General features: G+C 39.5%; 5 protein-coding genes and 1 pseudogene across 5 annotated transcripts; 2 read left to right on the forward strand and 4 right to left on the reverse strand.

Moving 5' to 3' along the window:
* Positions 1–1,646: 1,646 nt before the first annotated feature.
* LOC101302598 lies at positions 1,647–3,085 on the reverse strand (annotated as a pseudogene).
* A 1,525-nt stretch (positions 3,086–4,610) lies between these two features.
* Positions 4,611–6,428, reverse strand: LOC101303360 (putative UDP-rhamnose:rhamnosyltransferase 1-like). The gene has a single exon (XM_004306668.1). It carries the CDS (start codon positions 6,383–6,385, stop codon positions 4,955–4,957), a length of 1,431 nt encoding a protein of 476 aa, XP_004306716.1. The 5' UTR covers positions 6,386–6,428; the 3' UTR covers positions 4,611–4,954.
* A 1,017-nt stretch (positions 6,429–7,445) lies between these two features.
* Positions 7,446–10,469, reverse strand: LOC101303643 (protein ABIL1-like). The gene is made up of 9 exons (XM_004306669.1): positions 10,232–10,469; positions 9,724–9,806; positions 8,857–9,007; positions 8,677–8,776; positions 8,493–8,585; positions 8,324–8,408; positions 8,154–8,206; positions 7,944–8,038; positions 7,446–7,857 (listed from the first exon to the last, which is right to left on the reverse strand). The coding sequence occupies exons 1-9, from the start codon at positions 10,313–10,315 to the stop codon at positions 7,702–7,704; spliced, it is 900 nt and encodes a 299-aa protein (XP_004306717.1). The 5' UTR covers positions 10,316–10,469; the 3' UTR covers positions 7,446–7,701.
* A 4,731-nt stretch (positions 10,470–15,200) lies between these two features.
* LOC101303934 lies at positions 15,201–17,238 on the forward strand. The gene is made up of 2 exons (XM_004306670.1): positions 15,201–15,624; positions 16,444–17,238. Exons 1-2 carry the CDS (start codon positions 15,281–15,283, stop codon positions 16,850–16,852), a joined length of 753 nt encoding a protein of 250 aa, XP_004306718.1. The 5' UTR covers positions 15,201–15,280; the 3' UTR covers positions 16,853–17,238.
* Positions 17,239–20,595: 3,357 nt separating this feature from the next.
* Positions 20,596–23,135, forward strand: LOC101304219 (delta(8)-fatty-acid desaturase-like). Its single transcript, XM_004306671.1, has 2 exons — positions 20,596–22,142; positions 22,874–23,135. Exon 1 carries the CDS (start codon positions 20,776–20,778, stop codon positions 22,123–22,125), a length of 1,350 nt encoding a protein of 449 aa, XP_004306719.1. The 5' UTR covers positions 20,596–20,775; the 3' UTR covers positions 22,126–22,142; positions 22,874–23,135.
* Positions 23,136–23,236: 101 nt separating this feature from the next.
* Positions 23,237–24,130, reverse strand: LOC101304509 (acidic endochitinase-like). The gene has a single exon (XM_004306672.1). The coding sequence runs from the start codon at positions 24,128–24,130 to the stop codon at positions 23,237–23,239; it is 894 nt and encodes a 297-aa protein (XP_004306720.1).
* Positions 24,131–25,593: the final 1,463 nt, after the last annotated feature.

Here is a 25,593-nt window from a genome sequence, read left to right on the forward strand (position 1 = left end):
CATGTCGATGCGAGAGCAATCCCAGGATGGGTGACCTACTGGGAAGTTGCTCCTGAGCTGCCGGAAACAAAACCGTGAGGGCCGGTGGGCCCAAAGCGGACAATATCGTGTTACGGCGGAGCGGGTCCCGGGGTGTTACAAATGGTATCAGAGCCACTCTGCCGTGTGGTGCGAGTGTGCCGACGAGAGCGTCGGACTCCCAAGGGGGGTGGATTGTAATTATCCCACATCGGCCAAACGGAGAGGGGTTATGTGCTGTGTATGTACATGCCCACCTCCAATCTAATACGAGGCCTTTTGGTGGCTCAGCGGCTTCGGAGGGGATGGGTACTCCGAGGTTAAGCATGTCGATGCGAGAGCAATCCCAGGATGGGTGACCTACTGGGAAGTTGCTCCTGAGCTGCCGGAAACAAAACCGTGAGGGCCGGTGGGCCCAAAGCGGACAATATCGTGTTACGGCGGAGCGGGTCCCGGGGTGTTACAGAACAAGTCGTATTAGTTTTCTGTTGGAGACCCTGAAAAAGGTACTCAAATACAATGCTTTTGGTTTGTCTCTCTAGGGTTGATCAAACACAACCCTAAATGTTCGGAGTCGATCAAACACGACTCGGAAAAAAAAACGTGTGTGAAGGTGATCAAACACACCTTCAAAATAGCAATAACCAAAGTTGATCAAACACAACTTTGGACCCGGGGAGGATAACCGGGATTTTTAAACCTGCAAAGACACCGTCCCAAGCATAGAATGGAGTAGAAGAAGAGGAGAAAGTACTTTATCTCCCCCGAGGTTATTGAACTTTGAAGAGTTTTAGGGTTGTAAAGTAAACATACCGTAAAACTTGGATGCTTGATCGGACGAGAAGGAAGCAGTGGAGCGGACGGCCGGGGAGCGGCAGTCCTGGGCAACGGCGGTGGCGGCAGCAGCGGCGGCTGCGGCGGCGGCCGAGGAAGGGCCGAGGGTTTTCGGCTTTTGGTTTTAGGGTTTGGGAAAAACTATTAGCTCAAGGGTTTGAGCAAAGGGCTGATAACGTGATGAAGTGAAAGTAAATTAAGAATAGAGAATCGTGAAAGATGTGTATCTCATTCATTGATAGGAGCCCTTTATATAGGGAATTACACATTACCAGTATGGTAAGGATATGAATACATAGACCTAGTCTAACTACATATCCTATTGGCATAAGGCAAAGACACACATAAAGAATATCTAGAAAGATATAGAATATCCTAGAACAAGAATAAAAAAAAAATCAAAGGATCAGAATTTTAATTTAATAGAGTTGACATGGTTTAAACTTTAAAAGAATAACTTAATATCTATGTATTCTAACAAACAACAATACAGATAACAAATAATGCATGAAACAACTTATTACTTCATTTGCTTTAACATATCAGCCAATGACATACCCGACATGCATATAACGTACTCTATATATTCAAATACCTATAATGAGACCTTAATTGGAACTATGTCATTATCTCAAAGAATATAGCAATAAAGCTAAATGACTTAAACACACAAATACTGCTAAAAAAACAAAAACAAAAGACTTACAAATAAGACTTAAACACAAAAATGAATAAAGCTAAAATGACCCGGACAACAGAATGTATCCGACCTTTATTTAGTGATATCTATGAGTCTAGGATGATCGATTGATCACCTCTTTTTTGATGTTATTTTTAAGATATTCAACAAATGCACCGATGTAGTGGTCTTGCAGCTTGTGATCTCCAAAAACTGCACCAGCTTTCCTCGCATTGCTTCTCAGCTACTCTCCTTCTTCTTCCACCATTGCTAGCCTCAGTGATTTTGCTATTTCCTCTCTACTAAGCGACCCATCTTCGTTGTGCTTCACTTCGGCAGCCAGACCCTTCTCTACCAAAAACCTTGCGTTCAAAGGCTGATCAATAATGAAGGGTAACACAACAAGGCAATGCCCAAATTGCAGAGTCTCAATCACAGAACCCCATCCAGAATGAAACAAAGAGCCCCCAATTGATGGGTGCCCCAAAATTTCCATTTGAGGCACCCATCCGAAGCAAACAAGCCCTTTCTCAGATGTTCTGTCAACAAAACCTAAAGGCAGAAAATCATCGACTTGATCACTGTTAGCTGAATTGGGTTTTCTGAGTCCCCAAATAAATGGCAAATCTGAAAGCTCCAACCCATGAGCTATCTCATGAACTTGTTCTTTGCTCAGCTTACACTCACTCCCAAACCCCACAAACACCACTGACCTAGGTTTTTGCTTGTCAAGCCAATGAAGCATTGGCACATCGGAGTTTATTTCCCCTTTTGCCCTTTTCCTAGCTTGATCTGGAGGAAGTACACCAGTGGGAATCACTGGCTTTCCAGTGATTTTCTTGTACACTTCCAAGTAGTCTCCTTCAATCTCATTACAAGTACGAAGTGCCAAAGCTTGGCTTGCTGATATTATCTTGGCAAGCCTAGAAGCTCCACTTATCCCAGTACTATCTGCGCCCCAAAACCCTCGAGGCACATAAATTGCTATTCATACTCCTTGAACGCCACCAACGAAGGAAAGGTGATCCAGTCTGGTGGAGATGTCAAGCTTTTTGGTGATGGAAGAGCATAGTTTCTATTCACACCGGAGAGATTTTCAGGGGGGCCAAAGAATACACTGCTAGCTGCGGAGAAAGGAGAGAAGTATACTAATGGAACGGCATACTCTTTAGCAATGTCGACCACCCAATGAGCAGCGAAATCGGGTACTATCCAATCCGGCATTTGATTTGCAATGAACTGCTTGATGGGTGTTTGAAGAAGATCGTATGCGATCATTAAGTTGACGATTTTTTCAGAGGGTACGTCTACACTGGCCTCTGCTCCTTCCGGCAAGAAGTCGGGATCCAATGGAGGAAATGGAATGGGGACCAAGTGTATGAAAGGTTGTAAATCAGGTGAGATTTTGGGGAGCCTTTGAATGTTTCTCGGTGTGGATATGAAGGAGACATGAACTTTGGCTTTGGCCAAGGCTATGGAGAGTTGAAAGAAGGGCATCAAATGGCCGAAGGCAGACCATGGAAGCATCACAACATGAAACAGCTCTTTTTCCATTTTTGATATGTCTGGATATCTGCAATTAGTTTGCTCTTGCAATAACACGATGTATATAGGATAGACGGTAACTGTTACCTAACATTCATTAATACGCATCTAACTTAAAAAAATATGATGCAAAAAACTATATATTTAACACCATTCTCAATCGATTAATGTTGCACCAACACCGACATTGACACGGCGACACGACACGGCAACATGAAAATTCCTAAAAACATAAGATCTAACACAGGTTGGACACGGCAAATAATGAATATATTTATATATTTTTAATACATAAAAAAATACTAAAAATATGAAATATCATAAACTTATTTGTCAAAAAAATCCTAATTTTGTCTTCTAATTAATAAACCCAGTATAAACTTAAAGCACCAAAACCCTTCACTCTCCTCCACGGCGTTCCAACTCCAGTGCTTGTCCAACTAATGACGTAAACTATAGCTACTTAGAGCAATTTTAGCAGACTCTTTATTTTAGCTTTTAGCTATTTTAGAGAGCGTGTTTTTTAAAAAAAAAAAAATATTTTGGAGCTCCCAATAGACTAGCCAAAGTTTAGCTATTATAACTTTTAGCTATCTCGCTAGCTAAATATAGAGAGCGAGATAACTCATATGAGGCTAGCTATAATTTAATATATTCCTTATAAGATATTTTATTTGATATATAAATATATTTAGAGTATTTAATCTTTATTTGAAGAATAAGGTTGATGTAATGCTAGCTAAAATAGAGATTATTGATGCAACCACATTTCTAAAGTGGCTAGCCAAAATGACATTTTAGCTAATTTGACAAAAATTTAACTAAAAAATGGCTAGCATTGCTAAAGATGCTCTTATGATACTAAACACCCTATAATTCTTCCCCATTAAAAATTCCCACAACCCAAAAAATTCAAAAACTTTTCTCAAACATATATAAAACTCCAAAAACAAAAACCCCCATTAGCTAGAATATATTTTCTCTTTGCTTAATTCACCTCTTCTCAAAATCCCATTTATCTTTGCTTCACCTCTTCTTTTTCTTCTCCAGTCCTCCCTCCCAGTAATACACATTTATCAGTGGCCAAAGAGAAGCAGCAGAAAGGAGAGAAGAAGCTCTATTGTTTTGCGTTTTATTTTCTTTATTTTTATTTTTCTATTAGTAAAAATTGATGACGTGGTATGTTGGAGGATGACTTGGCGTATCGATCAAAGTGTTAGGGCGTGTCGGAAAAGTCAACATTTTTTGACACGCCAGGAGTGTCGGAGTGCCGACACTCCACTAGTATGAAGTGTCAGTGCAACATATATAGATACATATATATTCATCGACACATACCTAACATTCATTGATACACACCTAACTTAAAGAAGATATGATGTAAGCAATTATTCCAAGAAACACATAACTGTCAAGGAACAAGATGAGAATCACGAAAATAATACAGGACACAAGTTGAGTCCACCATAAAGCCATATATGCTTCCATTCTCTGACCTATATGCTTCCATTCTATAGTGAAAAGATTATAGTTTGCGCAGAATGATTTTCATTGATACAAGAGAAATTACATATACAATTACAGCTGAGCCTAATTAACTAAGAAAATATCTCACAATAATGAACTGTATTGGAAACAAATATTCACAGGTAAAGAGATTTCCTAATAGAGAAGATACTGAAGATCAAAACTCAATCAACAGAATATTTACCTAATACCTAGGCTAAGTCAATATCTTGACATGCCATGACCTCTATCTTGACTTTCATGGCAGAGAGAGACAGACAGCTAGAATAATGGAAGGATAGAGCTACTACGCTACTACGTAACTCCATGCATGGTGATCACACCCATCAGTTTAGGATGATCCATCACCTCTTATTTTGCGACATTATTTTTAAGATAGTTAACGAATGCACCAATGTAGTGATCATGTTGCTGCTTCTGATCTCCAATAACTGCAGCAGCTTTCCTCGCATTGCTTCTCAGCTGCTCTCCTTCTTCTTCCACCATTGCTAGCCTCAGTGATTTTGCTATTTCCTCTCTACTAAACGACCCGTCTTCGTTGCGCTTCACTTCGGCAGCCAGACCCTTCTCTACCAGAAGCCTTGCATTCAAAGGCTGATCATACATGAAGGGTAACACAACAAGGCAATGCCCAAATTGCAGAGTCTCAATCACCGAACCCCATCCAGAATGAAACAAAGAGCCCCGAATTGATGGGTGCCCCAAAATTTCCATTTGGGGCACCCATCCGAAGCAAACAAGCCCTTTCTCTGATGTTCTGTCAACAAAACCTAAAGGCAAAAAATCATCCACTTCATCACTCCTAGTTGAATGGGGTTTTCTGAGTCCCCAAATAAATGGCAGTTCCGATAGCTCCAGCCCATGAGCAATCTCATGAACTTGTTCTTTGCTTAACATACACTCACTCCCGAACCCCACAAACACGACTGACCTGGGTTTTTGCTTATCAAGCCAATCAAACATAGACGCATCGGAGTTTACTTCCCCTTCTGCCCTTTTCCCAGGTTGATCAGGAGGAAGTACACCAGTGGGAATCACTGGCTTTCCAGTAATTTTCTTGTACACTTCCAAGTAGTCTCCTTCAATCTCACTGCAAGTACGAATCGCCAAAACTTGACTTGCTGATACGATCTTGGCAAGCCTCCTGTTCAAACTCATCCCAGTTTTATTTACTTCCCAAGAGAGAAGCCGTTTAACGGCTTCATAGTCCTTCAATGCCAGCAAAGAAGGAAAAGTGATCCATTCTGGTGGAGATGTCAAGCTTTGTATCGTTGGGAGAACACCGTTTCTGGTTGCACCAGTGAGATGTTCAGGGGGGCCAAAGAAAACACAGGCTGCAGCACTGAAAACTGAGAAGTAGGCTAGTGGAACATCATACTCTTTAGCAATGTCGACCACCCAGTGAGTAAAGAAATCGGCTATAATCCAATCCGGCATTTTATCTGCAATGAACTGCTTGATTGGTGTTTGGAGAAGATCAACTGCGACCTGTAAGTTTGCATACTGTTGTTCCTGTTGTTCGGGTACATCAAAACTGGCCTCGGCTCCTTCCGGCAAGAAGTCAGGTTCCAGAGGAGGAAATGGAATGGGGACTAGGTTTATGAAAGGTTGCAAGTCGGGTGGGATTTTGGGGAGCCTTTCGATGTTTCTGGGTGTCGATATAAAGGATACATGAACTTTGGCCTTGGCCAAGGCTATGGAGAGTTGAAAGAAGGGCATCAAATGGCCAAAGGCAGACAATGGAAGCGTCACAACATGAAGCTCCTTAACCATTTCTGACATGTCTGCTGGCAAAAATTAGTTCGCTCAAATGCTCAATGTGCATAGAGCTGGCTCTGTACGTGGGTTGAACTTTATAGGATGTAAGGCAATTATTTTTGCTGTGATGCATTACTGCATTATCTCGTCTTTGCTAAAAAAAATTAATACATTGTCCCTCCAACTGATATCATATGCTTGAGTTGTATTTGATTCCATGAAAGTAGTGCTTGATTACCGAGAGCATGAACAAGCAGTCAACTAGTCGAATAATCCAGAAAGGCAGATACCAGACATTCCTCAACAAGTAGTCAACTACGTCATTACTGAACAAGATTTGCACAATTCTGTTCGTAATTAATTATTTACTAAGCAGGCATGCATCTTACTGTATAGAGTGGGAAAAAGACCAATGATTCCAACTTTCCAAACAATTGAGTAACTAATAATCAACGGAAAAGCTCGAATCGAAAACACATACAGTATGTAACTATGTAAGTTCGAAGAATGCTAATGACGACGCAGATGGGGGTGATTTGAGAGCAAGGAATGGTTGCTGGCTCTATGCATATAGCCAATTAACCGCAATGTAGACATAAAATTTTCATATATCACCGGCCAGCACATCTTCTTTTCAAATAGACAATATCTTTGATGCGCATAACAGTCGTAGCAGCAGTCTTACGTAGCAATCTGTACGTTTTAGTGTCGTTTTGAATCGTTTTAGTTGTTCTTTAAATTTTGAACGATAACTTAAAAAAAAAAGACAAAAAAGACAAAAAAGACAAAAAAAGAGGAAGAAGAAGAGGGCTTTTCATCCTCAATATCTTGGGTTCGACATTTCTAACACAAAAAAGAAAAGAGTATTATTGTTCCTTTTATGCCGCACCATAATATGGAGTTCATTTTAATTTTACTATATCAATCATCAACGAGTGTACTGCAATAACAACAATAGTGATAATAGTTGTATTTGATTATCCATGTAATGTTTTCAGAAATTGCAAGTTTGGTACGCCTATGAAAGAGTCGGTCATGAAATGTTCGTCATTAGCGAAGATAAGATTAACATACCCGAATGATGTATGAAGACGAATCAACATGGAAAACAACTACTTCATTACTGGACATCTGTGCACAATACAATTCTGTTCATTATTAAGCAGCCTACTGTAAGGCGCCATAGAGTGGGAAAAAGAATTTTGATTCCAAGCCATTGAATAATTAATGGCCAACAAAAAAGCTCGAAAACAAAAGACACAGGTGGGATTTACAGACATTTTGACTCACTTAGTGTGTGATGCTCAGATAGTCGGGTCTCAACTTGTTTCAATAAGGTCTCAGGAGACTGACCCAGTCTTCAGTTTTGTGCTTTTCTGTTTGACAAAGAAAGCTGATAGCAGACTTTTACTGCGAACAGGAACTCGCACGATCTGTCGATTTTGGTTGTCAAATGACCTGGCCGCTCCCAGTGGCCTGTATCCATCTACCGCATCCTGCAAGTGAAAAGAAGTTTCATAAGCTTAAGTTCCTCTCATCTCTTATCACAGGGATCAGATATTGGGGGCACGGCATATTTTACCCTATGTCCAGCAACGAATGATTCAGAACCAGGAACTCGACTAGGTAGCTGCAGATGAGCTCCTGAGGATTTTGTAGTGGCAGTCCCCTCATTATCTACATTCGTGTAGAACATGAGGAGTTATAATTTGTCAAGAGAATCTATTTTATTTTACAACTCACTGAAGCAGGACTAGACCATAAGATGATATATCATTCCACTAAAACATACCTAAAAGCTGGAAAACACCTGATGTATTTACAGATATTTTAGTGTCTGCAGAGCTGCATAAAGGAAATATCCAGAATCTTACATCATCATAAGAAAGAGACACAAACATAAAATGATTATGGTAACGTCGAAACCATATAATATATATTTCGTTTTAATCTCGGGATTACCTAGCCAGAGCCTGCGAAGTCCCCTTCAAGGTTGACTTTGTTTCTGAAGCTAAATGCCAGGAAAGAGTTTTTGATGCAGCGGCGCCTACATATTACACCTTGTTTAGCAACACCAAACTTATTACTCAATTACAAGAACAAGTGTAAAATCAACTGGAAAACAACGTACTTGACGGTTGAACATGTGGTCTTGCTTGATAAGCATGTTGCCTAGTATCAGTCTGTACATGTGGACTGAAATGTACCTTCTTATTGACAGAATCTAGCAACAAGGACAAAAGAAGAATATAAATGCTCAAATGTTGTTGAAAATAAGTTAATTGCAACTATTAGTTATTAACAATTGTCCTTACTGGGTAAAATATAGTGCTTGTGATGTCTTGGGATGAATGGCAACAGCTGCTGCTGCCTTGCACCTTCTTTATCCATGAATGTTTTGCATGTAAAAAGTTTCTGTGTATAAGAAAAGATAGTTCATTTAGTCATATCCATTTGATATTCTTTCTATTCTAACATGCACGAATGCAATTCACCTGGTTAAGGCAAGTAACTTTCAGGTCCATCGTTGAGACATCTAAGGTTTGCTGGTCAAGAAGGTCAGTTAACTTGTAGGCCACAGTACCAAGGTGATCAACAGCATTAACAAGGGCTCGTACAGCATAATCTTTCAGGTTATCCAGTACCCTATTACCAATATTTGTAAGCAAGAGATATTTATATTACAATCCTTGTAGATTCAAGACAGAAGATACAAGGCATGGTTAAAACATGCAGGTATGCACAACATGTTAGAACATGTGTCTTATTGCCAACTTGTGCAGATGCCACAATCTCTAGATAACAAGATTCCAGATAGACAGCAAAATGAGAAGGCCAATGACAAGTGAGCCTCCTACCTATAGGAACTATTGCATAGCAAATTTATGAACACTTTCTAAACTATTTCAGGAGTTTAAGTTGCATAGAAACCAAATCGACCACATTGAAGGAATGTTCTAATGCGGATGAATTCCAGCATCTGTGACAGTGTTATTTTCTTAAATGGAGCACCTTTGTCAGGAATTTGAGTTCATCAGTAGTTCAATACACATGAAAAATGTATACCAAATTTAAACAAAGTACACATTTTACATTGTTCATTAAATTCTGCTATATCCACTCTAAGATCCACTAATTCAGGGATACTGTAGACAAGGTAAGCACTCGGAACAGTTTGGCTGATACTGAACTCTGTTCATAATACTGTACATTACTTGTAAGATCTGCTACTGTTTACTCATCACAGGGCACATCTTATATACAGTTTGGCAACAAAATACGCTTCCAAGATAATCTCCCATAAAAACTATCTTTAGATGCATGAAAACAGCAATCATATCAAACATGACAAAAATCCTTACATTTGTTTCTGCTCGCTATGAAGATACGACTTTTCACAATATTCCGCAGCAGAGTAAAGCTGAGGCCTCAAGTTCTTGAGTTCCTGAAATAAACACAACACAAGGATCCCACCATCATAAAAACGCAACGCTAAGGGCTTTACTCCTCAAGCAGCACAACCATACGTCCATACCGATTCAATGAGTCATTAAGTCACAAAAGAAGTAACAACAAAACAAAAGGCTTCACCAAGCAATCAAAATACAGCTACATAAAGCCAATTTAAGGCCTCTGTTTCCTATCAGTAACCAAAATTAAGAGCATCACCTGCACATTACTACATAACCACACAGATTCAACAATTTCAGAGTCAAAATTCACCGAACAACAATTAAATTCAATCAAACTACGAAATGCGCCAGAACAAATCAAAATCAATCAAAAACCGAAACACTTATCAGATCCAATCCAAGACTCAGAGCCTCGCACAAACACAACAGCTTCAAACGGAGGAGTTGAGAATCGAACCTGTAAGGCCTTGACGAAGCTTTTGCTGCGCTCCATGGAGACCTCGTCGAAGGTCATGGCCGGCCGGGATTGCTCCAACTCCATCTCCGAGCGAACAGATTCCGGCGAAGATCAATCACTACCGAATTGCAGAGAGTCAACAGAAGTAAAGCATGTAATTACAGAGCCAAGTTAGATTTGGAGGTTGGGGGATTTGGTGAGAGTGGAAGAGAGAGGTAGAGACAGAGTGAGGTGGAAGCAACGCCAGGAATAGTAAAAAAAAATTTGGAGTGAAAATGACGGGGTATTTATTGCTGGGGGCTACAGAGATTTTTGCGGTAGTTAGATGATGGGGATGGATTTCCAGAAAGAAATTTAATTAACAGCAACTTGTTCTCTTCTCTATGGTCTTTTCTATTTTCGATTTTTTTCTTTTTGGAAAATATTCTTTTTAGTTTTTTTTTTCTAATTTGGAAAAGGTGATGATCTATGTAATTAGAGGGATTGAAATTATTTATTGTGTGATAGAATCTTGGTGGTAGGTAATCAAAATGGAATGATGGGAGAGATGATTGAGAGTGTGAGAGGATGATATCTTATTATCTTAGCAATCAAAGTATGTTGTGATTTTTTAATTATTGACTAAAATCATGGAGTGGGATATAATCATTTATGGTAAAGATATAATTTTTCTAACATTCATGTAGGCTTGCCTTGCAATGTGGGGAAGTTGAGAGGTCTAGTTCACACTTCAAAAATATTTGAGTTTGTCATTTTTTTTTTCTTCAAAAAAATAAATTTTATATAATAATAATCAACCATTACAACCATGTGAGATTTCGGTGGAGGATAACAAGTACTCACACTAATCCCTATGATTACAATGATCATGAACTGAAAAAGGTCCAAATGTAACTTACTTCTAACTCCATCCAAAAACCTCAATACCTCCTTACAGTCAAACTCAAGAAGAAACAACCTCATCAAGCATTATACACCAAGACAACCATCATACAGGGGCGTAGCTACATGGAGAGCAGGAGGTTCAATTAACCTCTCTCACCATCTTGCCACATCTATTGTTTTTAGATTTTTACTCATATATAAGAGTATTATAAACTCTCTGACTAATTTTGCCCTTCCAAATGTGATAACAAATATACTTGTTTTTTAGTTAGTTCATGAGATTAAAGCAAAAACAATGTGTTCATTTGTTTGTATTTATTTTATCTAATATTTTTATCTAACAAAAATATTTTTCCTACATAGTTAACTCGTCCAAATTAAATTTGACCCCTCTTAATATAATTTCTGGCTACGCCACTGCCATCATATATGCATGGGCAACCTCCCAATTACATTGACAATAAGAAAACACAAACGTTAATATCGGTAGTCATTGGACATGACATCAAACATGGCCCTACCAAAACCACCAATAACACCAACCAAAACCAACACCCTCGCCCAAAAGAAGGGATGACAAACAACACCAACAAAAAAAAAACAAAAACAAAAACAAAACCTAAACCCAGATCGACCTAGGCCTAACAAGACCCAAGCCTAACCCCCATCCAATCCTCATGATGTAGTCCACCAAAGAACCCGGTCCAAAGAGTTTCCACTAATCTTGAGCACCATCTTGCTGCCCCACCATCAACATCGCCGCCACCCCCAAAGCATCATTGACCGCGTCCACCACGAGGAAGCCAACCACCCACGTTGCCACCTCTCGGATCTGCACAATAATTTGGCAGAGAGACTCGATCCAATTCACCGTTGATTGGGAAAAGGATAGATATAGGCCGCTGCCGCCTTCTCCCCGTCACGTCGCACCGCCACCCACACCATTTTCAATCATCGCCATAACCGGCTACAAGCCATCTTCGCCAGGGCACCCAAACAACAACTCAAAAACTACCAACAACTCTTTTGTTTTGATTCCCTTAGTAGCCCCCAACTCTCGTTCCACCACCATCAGCCTATAGGGCTCGACCACCGACTGGTCACCCTGAATTCCCGTCGGACAGCAACATCAACGGATGCACCCTCGGACTGAGGGAAGGAACAAACTTTGAAAACCCTAGGGAACTTCGAGTATTGCGGAGCAGAGGAGAGAAGCATGTTTGACTGTTTTTAAAAAGATTGCCACATTTATTTGAGTTTGTCATTTTATTCGAGTGATCGCATATAAGTTGTCTACGGGTTTAATATGTAAGTTTCGTCTTTGTTGATCGTATATGTTGTTTTACAAATTTGATGTCTAATTTTTTTTTCCAATACAAGTGTAAATTTTTATATAGCAAGAATTACCAATACTTATTAGAGCTAGTCATTCATTTGTATAGGATGAATTTAGTATACCTTCGGTTACAAAACATGTCTTAGCAGCGGCTGGTTTTGTTGTCAGAAATTCTCAAAGACACCCCCATGAGTTGTTTAATGGGAATGCAAGTTGCGGAAGCCATGGCTCCGCGTGAGGGTTTGTTAGTTTGTTACAACTAAAGCAGATCACAAACCAAGACTTGAATATCGAAGGAGGCTCCAGGTGCTTAATTGATATTCTACAACAAAAATCTGATTGTCCTTGAAGGATCAAATTTCAGGTTCAAGATATTCATGTCTTAGCGTCGCACTTCCATTCTATTTTCTACAAGCACATCTAGAGAGAAGCCATGTGTTTGCAGATGTAGGACATTCAATTTCTCACTGTATTTCTTGGTCTAATCAACTTTATCTCCAAGTCATTCATACCTTCTACTTTGAACAGTGTGGAGGGGGTTGTGACTAGGTTTTTTTTTTTTTTTTTTTTATTCCACAAGCAATTAAAATGCTACAACGTGTCTAACGTGAGTATTTCCCACTTACAAATGGGAGACTGATACCATTAGACCAAATGGTTCTAGGCGTGCTACAACGTGTCTAACGTGAGTACTTCCCACTTACAAATGGGAGACTGATACCACTAGACCAAATGGTTTTTGGCATGACGAGGTTTTTCGTTGTAGTTTTTTCTGCCATTTGTTTTTCTCAAAAAAAAAAAAAAAATTAATCATACTAAATGTGCCTCCCATTGTGATTCGATATTTTTTTTTGGTTATAAGGAAGGGTTAAGAGCCCCAAAAACAAACAAACTAAGCAATCACAAGTCTTGGTCGTAAAAGACATTCTTTGTCTTCTTGAAGCCTTCCCCTAATACAAGGAGGCGGATTCTCAAAGAAATGGTGTTCCAAGTTCAAAGAGTGCCCATTATTGGCTAAGTCATCTACCGACATATTGCATTCCCGATAGATATGAACACTAGAGCAATCCCGGTTCCTCAACCAAAGAGTTTTGTTCATTGTAAGAAGGCCATGAAGAGGATGGGTATCATCCCATTCTGTTTTAACCAACTTCATTACAAGAGCAGAATTAGACTCAACCAAAATATGAGTTACATTCTGTCTTGCTGCCATTTTCAAACCAATACATAGAGCCCATAATTCAGCCACAAGAATTTCTCCTACACCAAAATTAGTAGAAAAACCACAAACCCAGTCTCCATCACTATTTCGAATTAACCCCCCCGGGTGCTATGGAACCATTAAGAGCAGTTGCACCCATGATGCAATTGGGTGACCTATTTGTTAATTTCAGTCATTTCTTCAATGCACTAGAGCAATATTGTCTGACTGATTTGTAGCCCCTCATCAACAATAATTGCTTAGGCAATTGGGTTGCTGAAAATTGCCCACCCATTTGCCTGAGCAATTTGTGTGGAGCCCACATGCACATGGTTTCTTTATACAACTGAAATTTAATTATAGCCGTGGATTGCAATCCAACGGGTCTAATTAAATAAAAACGATCATTGGTAATATGAACAGTAGATTAGCTGACAAATTGCCTTCATTTGGTGCACTGACTAAAAGAATGCAATTACTAATTTTAGATGAATAGTGAATTAGCATTATTAATTTAATTGACAAATCAGCAATTGCTCTTGCCCAACGGGTGCAATTGCTCTAAGAGATAATCTTGAATGGAAGGAACTTGGGTGACAAGGGCTGGTCACCCATACACCCATAGCTGACCATAGCCACTAATATGGCAACATGTGTTCATCTCTCAGTTATTATCTTTTAAGCTGTTAACAAAGCTAACAGGGAGACTTCTTAAACATCAAAGACTTCAGAGAGAGATAAGTTCAAGCATAGGGGATTCTTGGGTCGAGCTTTCCATGGGGTTGAGTTGGGATTGGGGATAAAAAAAAGGGAAAAATCAGGTTTGCTTGAAGGGTATGTATATATTCGGCCGATGAGGATGATCTGTCGAGGACCAAGAGTTTGACAGATGAGGATCATGATGAGCTGAATGGATGCTTGAATTTGAATTTGGTGTTCAGCTAAGAAGAGATTCGGGAGATTTGTAACACCTTGGGTTCAGTTAAATTTTACAGGTAGACGAGGTAGATTAGAATTTTATGTTTTAAAGCCTAAGCGATATTCTTGTGAAACTAAAACAACAATTGGTGTGGGTGGGGAAACAATTTGGATCCAAGATCTGCTTGTGTTGTGCTTGAAGCCGTTACGGAACAATTGTACATATTGTGTAGTTATGTTGTGTTGGGTTTATTCAAGAATGGCTTCCTTATGAGGAAAAATTGTTCCTGCAATTCTTTCGTTCAGAGAAGATGAGAGAGAGGAGAGATGACACCGTCAGTTATGAAAGAAAAGAAATAAGTAGATGAACACGTGTTATGATATTAGTGGTCATGGTCAGCTAGAGATAACAATGGCTTGTCACCCAAGTTCTTCCATCTTGAACCATCAATATTGTGATTGTTGCCTCTACAGTCTACACCCACAGCTAGCATATTAGGACTTTTCCCAAAACTCACACGTGGATCTCCACCAACCAATCAGAATTTTCCGCGTTTTAACCAGCCGATAATTCCAATTATCCAAATTCCAAAATTATCCAAACAGATTTTCCTCTTCCCTTCCCGTCCAATAAAACCCCAAAAAATTCCAAAACACAAACCCAAAAATGGCATCACATTTCCGCTGAACACCAAAAAAAGCATTTCCAATGGCTCTTCTCGTTCCGTCACCGGAAATCTCCAGAGTCTTCTCTAACCCTAACCCTAACCCTAACCGTAACGGCTTCCGATTCCCGACGAACAATGACAAATTCGGGTCGAAATCCGTTAGGGTTTGCTCCGGGATTAAGGACAGTGCGGTGAGGACGTCGGAGTTGGACCGGAATTTAAGGCCGTACGGGCAGTTCTCGGCTCCGGTAAAGCAGGGTCCGAAGCCGAGCAAGGAAGATCAGGAGAAGCAGGAGTACTATGTGAATATGGGGTATGCGATTCGGACTCTCAGAGAGGAGCTTCCTGAGCTCTTCTTCAGAGAGCTCAGCCTCAACATTTACAGGTCTGAGTTTAATTTAATTTATTTATTTGTGGTTCGGTCTTCGTAGTTTTGGTTTGGTGGAATTGAGATTGTAGAATTGTATGAGAGCTAAGCAGTATGGTGATCTTTGGTAATATTGATTTTGCTAGAAACTTGTGGCTGTGGCAGGTGGAGATAAATGAAAATGCTGAATATTGGGGTATGAGAACAAGGACTAGTTAAACATTTGTGATAGGAAATGGAATTTCGTTGTGATTTTGTTTAGCTAGTTGTTCAATTGAGGCTTAAGTATAAGTATAATGTTGCATTAGTATTCTTAGTATTCTAGTGCTTGGATTGACTGTGAAACTTGGTATCCCCGCAAACGATTACGTTTGCTCAAGAGAAGTTTAGTTCGGAAATTATTGGTTTAAGCTGTAGATGTATGTGGATATTGATTATTAATCACTATGGCTGTAGAAATTGAGCTAGGGAAGGAGATGACTCATGACTGTGTTTTCATTACTGTATTCTGTAGGGCTTGGTTATTGTATGTTTTTTTTTGTTATATTAGGGTACACCTTCATGATGTTGAATGTGGATTGAAACAAGTGTGTGGTTTTAGGTTGAGAAGTTAGCTAGGTTGTGTTGTGCATGTGCTTGAGAGAGCCATGACTTGATGATGGTTTGCTAATCAGTAGACTGGCTATGTGAGTATTTGCAGCACAAATGTGTGTTCATTTCCTTGTACTTTGTTATTGTGAGTCGTGTCAACCTTATTGTCAAGGTCATCAAGAAGTTGTTTATATTACATGGGTTTTGGTTGACAATATGCTGATATGTCCTTTGTATTCTGTATAGGGACGATATCACATTCAAAGATCCGATCAATACCTTTACGGGCATTGAGAATTACAAGTCTATATTTTCGGCACTACGTTTCCATGGCCAGATATTTTTCAAGGCCTTGTGGGTTGATGTCATTAGTGTATTGCAGCCACTGGACAATGTTGTAATGGTTCGCTGGACTATTCATGGCATGCCACGAGTTCCTTGGGAAAGTCGGGGTCGGTTTGATGGAACCTCTGAGTACAAACTTGACAAGAAAGGCAAGATCTATGAGCATCGTGTTGATAACATTGCTCTGAATTCGCCTCCGAAGTTTCAGATGCTGGGCGTAGGCGACATAATGCAATCTCTTGGGTGCCCCTCCACTCCGAAGCCGACTTTTTTTGAAACTTCATCATTGCCATCTTCAAAGAGGACTTGATGATGCCTAGTTCTTTCATGCTGTGCACAGTCAAGTAAATCTCGAGTTAGAGTTGACATATATAACAGTGACAAAAAGTTGGTTTAGATTGCAAAATGTTGCCCAAGTTGATGAGGCACTGCCAGACTAGAATAGCGGATATCAAATGTATTTATCAGTTTAAACTACTCAGATTGACAGATTCTGAGTTCTGCCATATACAATGCTTGTGTACTCTGTATAGTATGAGATGATAGCAGGTTCCTCATGATCCTAGAATTCCATCTTATTGTAATATCATATCATAGAACGCATATCATCAGTGACCACGGCCACGAGAACGCTTCACTTTTGGTTACTTGACTTATGAAAAGAAAGGCACAGTTTTGTAATTCGGTGCCATTTACATTGTTAATATGTCATTAGTTCTGGGTGGCCTTCGCAAATGAACCCAGAATATACAAGAGACTACGACAAGTTTAGAAGGCAATGGAGCATGAGACAATTAGCACAGGACCAGTTATTTCCCAGAAGCACTCCAAGTGATTACCAAACAATATGACGAAACCCGTTGCAGCCTTTACATGCTTCATATTTGCAACGTTTGAAACCTCATTTGGCAAGTGCCACACCATAGTCGAGGTTGGTCTGATTGCGAGTCTGAAAACAAAAAGGGTCTAAAACGTGTAAATTGTAATCGGAAAACATTGAGACAAAGGGGAATTGGTGTTGATGAAGTCGAAGACTCACGTAGAAGTTTAAGACGAAGTATTGAATGGAACAGATTGATGTATAAATTATAGCAAAAATAACTAATATTACAAAATCAGTTGATGCGCATACTTCTCTATTTATCCTGATAAAAAGATACATATAACCTACACAAACTCATGAAATTAAATTTCTCAAACATCGAAACATATATGCTAGATGATGCACATTACAATATTTAGCGAGTGTAAATTTTCATGTGTTTACGGGAAGAGTAATTTAGAAGAAGTTTAATTGTTTATTATGTCTTTATGGTTTGCATGGTAGTCTGATACATGTGACATGTATCTCCTCTCCCGCAGGTCATAATCATTTAGAGTTGTCGATTTGCCGTAGAAGGCCATATTGGTTGTCATGTTTGTTAAGAGACTCGAAAAACATGGTTTGCCACTTTCTGGTCCTTAGTGAATCTGTTTAAAACTACTCCACGAATGCTAATCTCATATACTCAAAAGCCAAAGCAAATGTGTTTAAACCATATCATTTTCTGCAAGTAATGGACAGTGGGATACTTTGATCCGCATGAAAGTAGACTTGCGTGAATTAGTGGCGGAGCCAGGGCTAAATTATTACCCGGGCTAATTGTAGCACAAAAAAAATTCCAACGAATTTTGACGTATTGTGCGAGAAATTTTTATAAAAAATATAACTAAATCTTATAAAACGAGACCGTAAAACTTCAATCGTATGAGATTTATAAGATGTAACAGGGTTTAAGAGATCTATGATTAACTTTTATCAACCGTAATAACTTTTAGTCAAACTCACACATAAATATAATAACAAAAAAGCTGTATTTCAACTATAGATGCCTCTCTCTGTTCATCTTCGTCTCTCTCTTCCCAAACAATTCTCAGTTACCATACTCGGAGTCTCTTCGCTAGAGCCTTCAACCTTGTCTCTCAAAGACTCAAACACCAACACCCCAAAATCTCATCGAATCCCAATCACCATAACTCCATAAGTAATCCCAGCAGACTCATTCTTTCTCTTTCTCTTCTGAGTGATGGTGCTAGAGAGAGAAACTAAAACTCATGACTAGATCCTTCACCAACCAGCAAACCTAACCTGATTAATTCACCCATTATCAGCCACAGTTACCTACGGCTATAGCTTCGTCTTGACAATCCCGACCCGGTGACTTCAAACTTCAATTTATGAAACAGAATTCATATTATGTATCTGGTATGGAATCTGCCAAAGAATAAACATTATGCATTTGAGCATGGTGTAGATTTTTTTCCAGGTTTTGGATTCTCACCTAGGCTCCTGCCCAGTCTGGCTCCATCACTGTGCGTGATACACATGAATGTTACCAATAAGATAAGTGAAAAGATTGAAATACCATGAGTCACTATCCCTTATCAATAAAGTGAGAATAATGATTCATTTATCATTATTCGTGCTTAAATGTGAACGAAAATATCCGGCAAATACGCCAATAAAAAAAGAATCACTCATATATAGAATACTAATAACGCTTGTTTATTGTGAAACCCTAATGATAAATATTAATTGAACCGAAAAAATAGTTCCAAGAAAGAGAACTCTCTCGTATATCTCACCAACCAGCCAAATAATTGGACAGAAACTCATTATACAAAGACCAATTAGAGCAGCCCATTAATATAGATTTCAATTTCGAGATATCATATTGTGAAACCATGAATGAAGTCCTCTTTAATCTCCTTTCCTTATCATGGCAGGATCCTATACCCTATCAATTACTCTGTTAGTTTAAAACAAAACAATTAGACATGTTTATCAAGGACTTGGTAAGAAGGACAATATGAAATTGATAGCTGGATTCGTTTTGATGACCTAGGTGGGTGTTGCAGAGAGAGGTCCTGGATAGAATTTACATTGTGTGGCATCAAGCGAATAAGTCCGGCGCTGCTCAAAGTCCTGGTCCTCTCTCGCAGGCGCAAACAACTCCTGCAACGCGCAATGCCACCTTCAAAGGCTCCGCGCTCTTCGCGCCACCTTCCAAAATATATTTTCTTCTTTTGTTTTTTGCTTTCATATCTCGACAGTAACTCATCTGCTATCTTGGGGAATCTTTTCGGTCGTAGGGTTTTGTAGTTGCCATCATGATTAGTAAACATGAAGTGTATAAGAGAAAGATACCTATGTGTATTATTTAGAAAATTGTGTAAATTTCATGTTGAGCTTCTCGTATCATTTGGCATAATATAGTGAAGTCTTTCATTCGTTAGCATAAGGCTGTAAGTTTGACTCACGTAATAGGTTACTCGCTCATAAACATAGTATACACTATAATATGAACGATAAATGACATAACAAATCAGACCGACACTATTCCTACTAAAATCATACCCAATTGAACAAAAAAGACAACAATGTATATTTGAGTTATGTTTTCAAAAACCCATGTGCATCTCCTAACATGTCTCATTTTCTTTTCTTAATATGTAAGATGTTAGAACTAAAACCTTACGCAAAAACTCTCTAAGCCAAAGTAACTCGATTAAAGGTAGCAAGCGATAAGCTTTCATTGATTAGAAAAACCACATGTCCCGATCAAACATTTATGTAACGGTAAAAATTATTGCAGTTTATGCTCGATAATCAAGATAACCGACAATATTGAATTTGCACACAAAAAAACATGTCATTTGTTTATATTGTTAAAAAACAGATTAATCTGAATATAATTTGGGATTTTGGGGCGTGCACTGTACAAATTACAGTGATCTCATTGACTTTCTTAAAACCAATGAAGCTTAATTTTAGGGTTGTAGGAGGACTTGATGAGAAAAAATAGTCTCTCTCAGGTATAAATGTGCGATGAAAACAAAAACATTTCATATTAAATGGAACCTCATCACAAAACGCTGGATATTCACATGCCAGGCCGGACCCCTTCCACGTGTCGCAATCCCATTGAACAACTCAAACACAATGGACGACGCGCTGTAAACAACCTAGCTCAGCCTCTCCATATAAAACAAACACCGCCCTCTAAATTTAGAACCCAAAAAAAAAAACCCAGAATATCATCGCCACCCAGAAATCAAAACAGATCCAGAAACCAAAAAAAAAAAAAAAACCCAAGTTCAGATAACCGGAGAAACAAACCAACTGGGATATACCAGTCTCAGGGTTTGATTTCTTGAAGGTGTCTTTTATTTTTATTGTCTTGGGCATTATTAATGGAAATGGAGAAGAATCGGAAGTACATCACGACGGAGGAGCTGAGATTACACAACAAGCCTGACGATTTATGGATCTCTATCCAGGGGAAGGCGTATAATGTCACCGACTGGGTGAAGGACCACCCGGGTGGAGCTGAGCCTCTGATGAATCTGGCAGGGCAGGACGTGACGGACGCGTTCATTGCTTATCATCCCGGCACGGCTTGGGCTTACCTGGACAAGTTGTTCACCGGGTATTACGTCAGAGATTTCAAGGTGTCTGATGTGTCGAGGGATTACCGGAAGTTGTATTCCGAGTTTCTGAAGATGGGGCTTTTTGAGAAGAAGGGGCATGTGCAGCTGTATAATATGGCGAGCGTGGCGGTGATGCTGGGGATGGTTGTGTATGGGGTGGTGAGATCTGAGAGTAGTTTGGTGCATATGGGGTGTGGGTTTTTGTTGGGTTTGTTGTGGATTGTTGCGGCGTATATGGGTCATGATTCAGGGCATTATGTGGTGATGAAGAGCGAGTTTTGGAACAGTGTGACACAGATTCTGGCGGGGAATTGCGTTACGGGGATCAGCATTGCTTGGTGGAAGTGGACTCATAATGCGCATCATATTGCTTGCAACAGTTTGGATTATGACCCTGATCTGCAGCACGTTCCGGTGTTTGCTGTGTCCACAAAGTTCTTTCATTCGCTGACTTCGGTGTTTTATGGGAGGGAGCTGACGTTTGATGGCGTGGCGAGGTTTTTGATTGGGTACCAGCATTTTACTTACTATCCGGTGATGATTTTCGGGCGGATTAATCTGTTTATACAGACGTTTTTGTTGCTGTTCTCCAAGAGGCCTGTGCCGAATAGGTTGAAGAACATATTTGGGATCCTTGTGTTCTGGACTTGGTTTCCTCTGTTGGTTTCGTGCCTACCGAATTGGGGGGAGAGGGTGATGTTTGTGCTGATTGCGTTTGCGGTCACGGCTCTGCAGCATGTTCAGTTCACATTGAACCATTTCTCTGGGGATACATATGTTGGGCCTCCCAAGGGGAATGATTGGTTTGAGAAGCAGACAGCTGGGACTATTGACATTTCGTGTTCGAGTTATATGGATTGGCTCTTTGGTGGGTTGCAGTTTCAGCTTGAGCACCATTTGTTCCCCAGGTTGCCTCGCTGCCAATTGAGGAAGGTTTCGCCCATCATTCAAGAGCTGTGCAAGAAGCACAGTTTGCCTTACAGGAGCTTGTCATTCTGGGAAGCCAATGTGTCCACCATTAGAACTCTTAGGACTGCTGCCCTGCAGGCTAGGGACCTGACCAACCCTGTTCCAAAGAACTTGGTCTGGGAGGCTCTTAACACCCATGGTTGAGAGTTTTGCGTGTCAAGGTATCTAATTCTAGGATGAAAAAAGTGATTATTATTTCTCAGAGGCCTTTTGCAATTGAAATTTGATGTTATATTTGACATTTTTTTTGCTATATGTGATTCAAGTATGTTTATCTATCTCTACACCTCTCTAGGATTTTATTAACTATCGGAGTTTCGGCCGATTTACATTTTCAAGTATATTATAGAGTATGTATATCCATTGATTTTGTAAATCTTGTTTTTTTTTTGGTCGAATTTTTCTACCTTGTTGTTCTTTTCTTTTGTGAAGATTTCCCTGATATTATTGAGAAGAAAAGCAGTTCACGGACCATTTGTTTGAACATTTTCTTGAGCATTACTTTTGGTTTATGAATCTTTCATTACTTTGATCGGCAACATAAGATGCCTACTTGTATTTGTAGTTTGTGGGGAGCATCTAGTCTAACTACTATTCAGTAGTAACGTCTCTTTTGAAAAAGACCCAGCAACTTCAAATTTCCTTCCAGATTGTCATGACTAATTAAAGTGAGACTTGGTGTGCTAGACTTTATGCAGGCCATCATGCTTTTATGCTCTGTGGTTTCGGAGAACATTTCTTTTGACCAAAGCAGAAACCAGCAATGTTTTAGATATTTCGTGTCATGCTTTGTTGGAATGACTAGGCCGATGTCGCTCTCGACGTTGCATTATTTCTCCAGTAAACGTTGTTGTTGACTACTCGTTTCTTTGATAAACTGTGTTAAGGAAAGATTGGAACTCCCTACCTTCGACGTAGGGTGAATGCTTGGTGTCGAATAGCAAGAAATCGCAGTATCGATAAAGACCAATAGGGTTGCTTTCTTTGCTTCTGCAGAAAATTCAGTCAACAGCTGATATTTTGTTATTCTGGTATCTGATATGGTATCATGGGAAGACGTCAATATCCCTGGGTTTTGAAAGTGTTGGGCTTATTAGTTTGAACTAAAATGATTAGCTCCATGATGCAGTTGAAGAAAAGCCTGATTAGTATAAGAAGCACACAATCTGTATATATTTATGCATGATAATGATACAGGTAGAAATATACAAACATCACAAACAAACAATAGTATGAGTGTGATTTAGACTTTTAGCTAGAGGTGGTTCTTGATGGAAGCACTGTAGTGAGTCTGATCATCATAATACTTGGACCATAGCATGACCCCTCCATACTTGGAAGAACCTTTAATTGCTGGAAGCACTTGAGAAGTGAGATCATTGACAGGAATAAAGCCACTTCCAGCAGCGTCCGGAGCAGCTGGTAGACCTAGGAATATCTTTGTAGCCGGAATATCGGAAACCCACTGCTTCCATGCACTTTCAAGGTCGCTTAGATCGGCCGAGTATTGGCATGGAGGGTTGTTGTAGAATTGAACCCAAACGTAGTCGAAAAGGCCTGTCTTGAGGGCTTCTCCAACCCAAGCATCAGGGAAAGGGCACTGGGGCGCTGCCGTCAAGTAAACCTTCTTACCCTTTTTGCTGTATGCGGAAAGGAATGTTGCGAGGTCATCCCAATGTAGGTTTGTTCCTCCCTCGATATCGAAATCAATTCCATCCAAGACAGCGTCACCAAGAGGGCGAGAAGATGAAGTTCCTCCCAAGAAATTGTTCCACAAATAGGTTGCAACCTGCCTTGCATCCTCTTTAGATGTGAGGTAGTAGCTCCCTGCTCCTCCTCCGATTGAAAGAATCACCTTAACCCCTTTTGCCTGGCACGACTTAATGTCGGAGCTCAAACCAGTGCAGCCATTAGTGTAGGGATCACAATGTCCGGCTAGGTTGATCATGGGAGTTTGGCCATTGCCGAATGTTGGGAGAAAAGCTAGGTTCACATAGTCATAGTTGCCTGTGGCACAAGTCTCTTCCAAGGTACCCTCGTTTCCATTTTGACCCCAGTAGATCGCAATGCCTGCAGCATCGGCTCCAATTTGTAGTGCTATAGATACTGAAATGAGGAGTGCCAGTGAAATAGCTAACTTCGGTACCATTCTGCACTGGAATTTGCTTAGTTAGGTGTGCTACTTTTCTTGTTACTTCTTGGTTATGGTAATGTTTGCAGAAGCATGTAGGTTTTATAGTCATAAATTGATCACTACTGATGGTGAAACCCTATTGCTTTGTGAAGAGTCCGTGCCTGAGAATTTGCTCGTTCCCCATCGGATTGCCTTTGCATCAAAATAACCAATGGTTGCAGATTGACGCACACGGCGTTTTAGAACATATCATTTCTTTGAAACATGTGATGATTAGCTCATAGATATTGCTAACACATAATTCAAACATTTAAATCTTTTGAGTTGGATTGTTGAGGTTCGGCTTCAACCTCTGGGCTCAATTTCATTCAACCTCTAATATTGAAATTTGAAAACCTTTTATATGCCAATGAACATGGTGCTCCATACATGTTCCAATAAAAGCCCAGAGAACCTTGTTCAATGCCAGGCTTTTCTTTGAAAAGGGGTTTGGAACCGCCTAACTGGGAGGCTCGAGCTCAATGGTGATTGTACGAGGGGACGTAATACCTACGACTCGAGTACGAGTACAAAACTTCTCATAGATAACATCCCATATAAGCGTAACCGTCTCATCCAGCCAATAATCAACTAAATAGGTAAATACTAACAACATTGTTTGCTTGGAAAATTAAAGAATGAATTGCACCCGTATAAGATAAGCCTTACAATCCTCCACAATATAACCCATCTCGGAGAGGGTTCTTCTCTGTATTGAGTTATAAATACTAGCCTCTTAACGGGTGTTTCGTCTAAAAAGGTGTTTCGTCTAAAAAACAAAACAAAACAAAGATGTAGTGGGATAATTTTGTAAATTAATATATAATTGGGCAAAAATGCAATAGATAAATCATATTACGTTCTTAACCTTGTCTAATATTTTCAAGTACACCTCAACATTTTGCAATATGAAGGGCAAATTGGAAAGTTTAATTTTTTGGTGAAGATTTGACACCAAAACTTGGGCTTCCCATTATAGGAGTTGAGATGAATAATACAATATGAACCATAATTTTAGTACCACTTGCATCAAACAATATGTGACAACTAATGTGACACGATCACATTATCCGATGATATAGTCATCAGGTTCCACATAAATGAGATACATATGACATATCTAAATGGCTAAATGTCTTTCACCCAGAGCCCCTCTACTAAGGTATTCATTTTTTTAACATATACGAGGGATGGGGGTTACACCAACTTTTTGATCACAAAATCACATCTTCACCGTTCAATATATAGTTTTATATGAGTAAATTACTTCAGTAAATTTTCAAAAATTTTGGTGATCGTTAAGGCATTTAAAACTACGATTTATAATTATAAGCATGAACGGTTCAGTTTGGCATATTTGGTTCGTTCATTGATTTAATCTTGTTCAACACCTTAACAATCATCAAATTGGCTGAAAATTTACATAATTAATCTATATA

This window comes from Fragaria vesca, linkage group LG7 (assembly GCF_000184155.1).
Source record: "Fragaria vesca subsp. vesca linkage group LG7, FraVesHawaii_1.0, whole genome shotgun sequence".
NCBI lineage: Eukaryota > Viridiplantae > Streptophyta > Magnoliopsida > Rosales > Rosaceae > Fragaria > Fragaria vesca.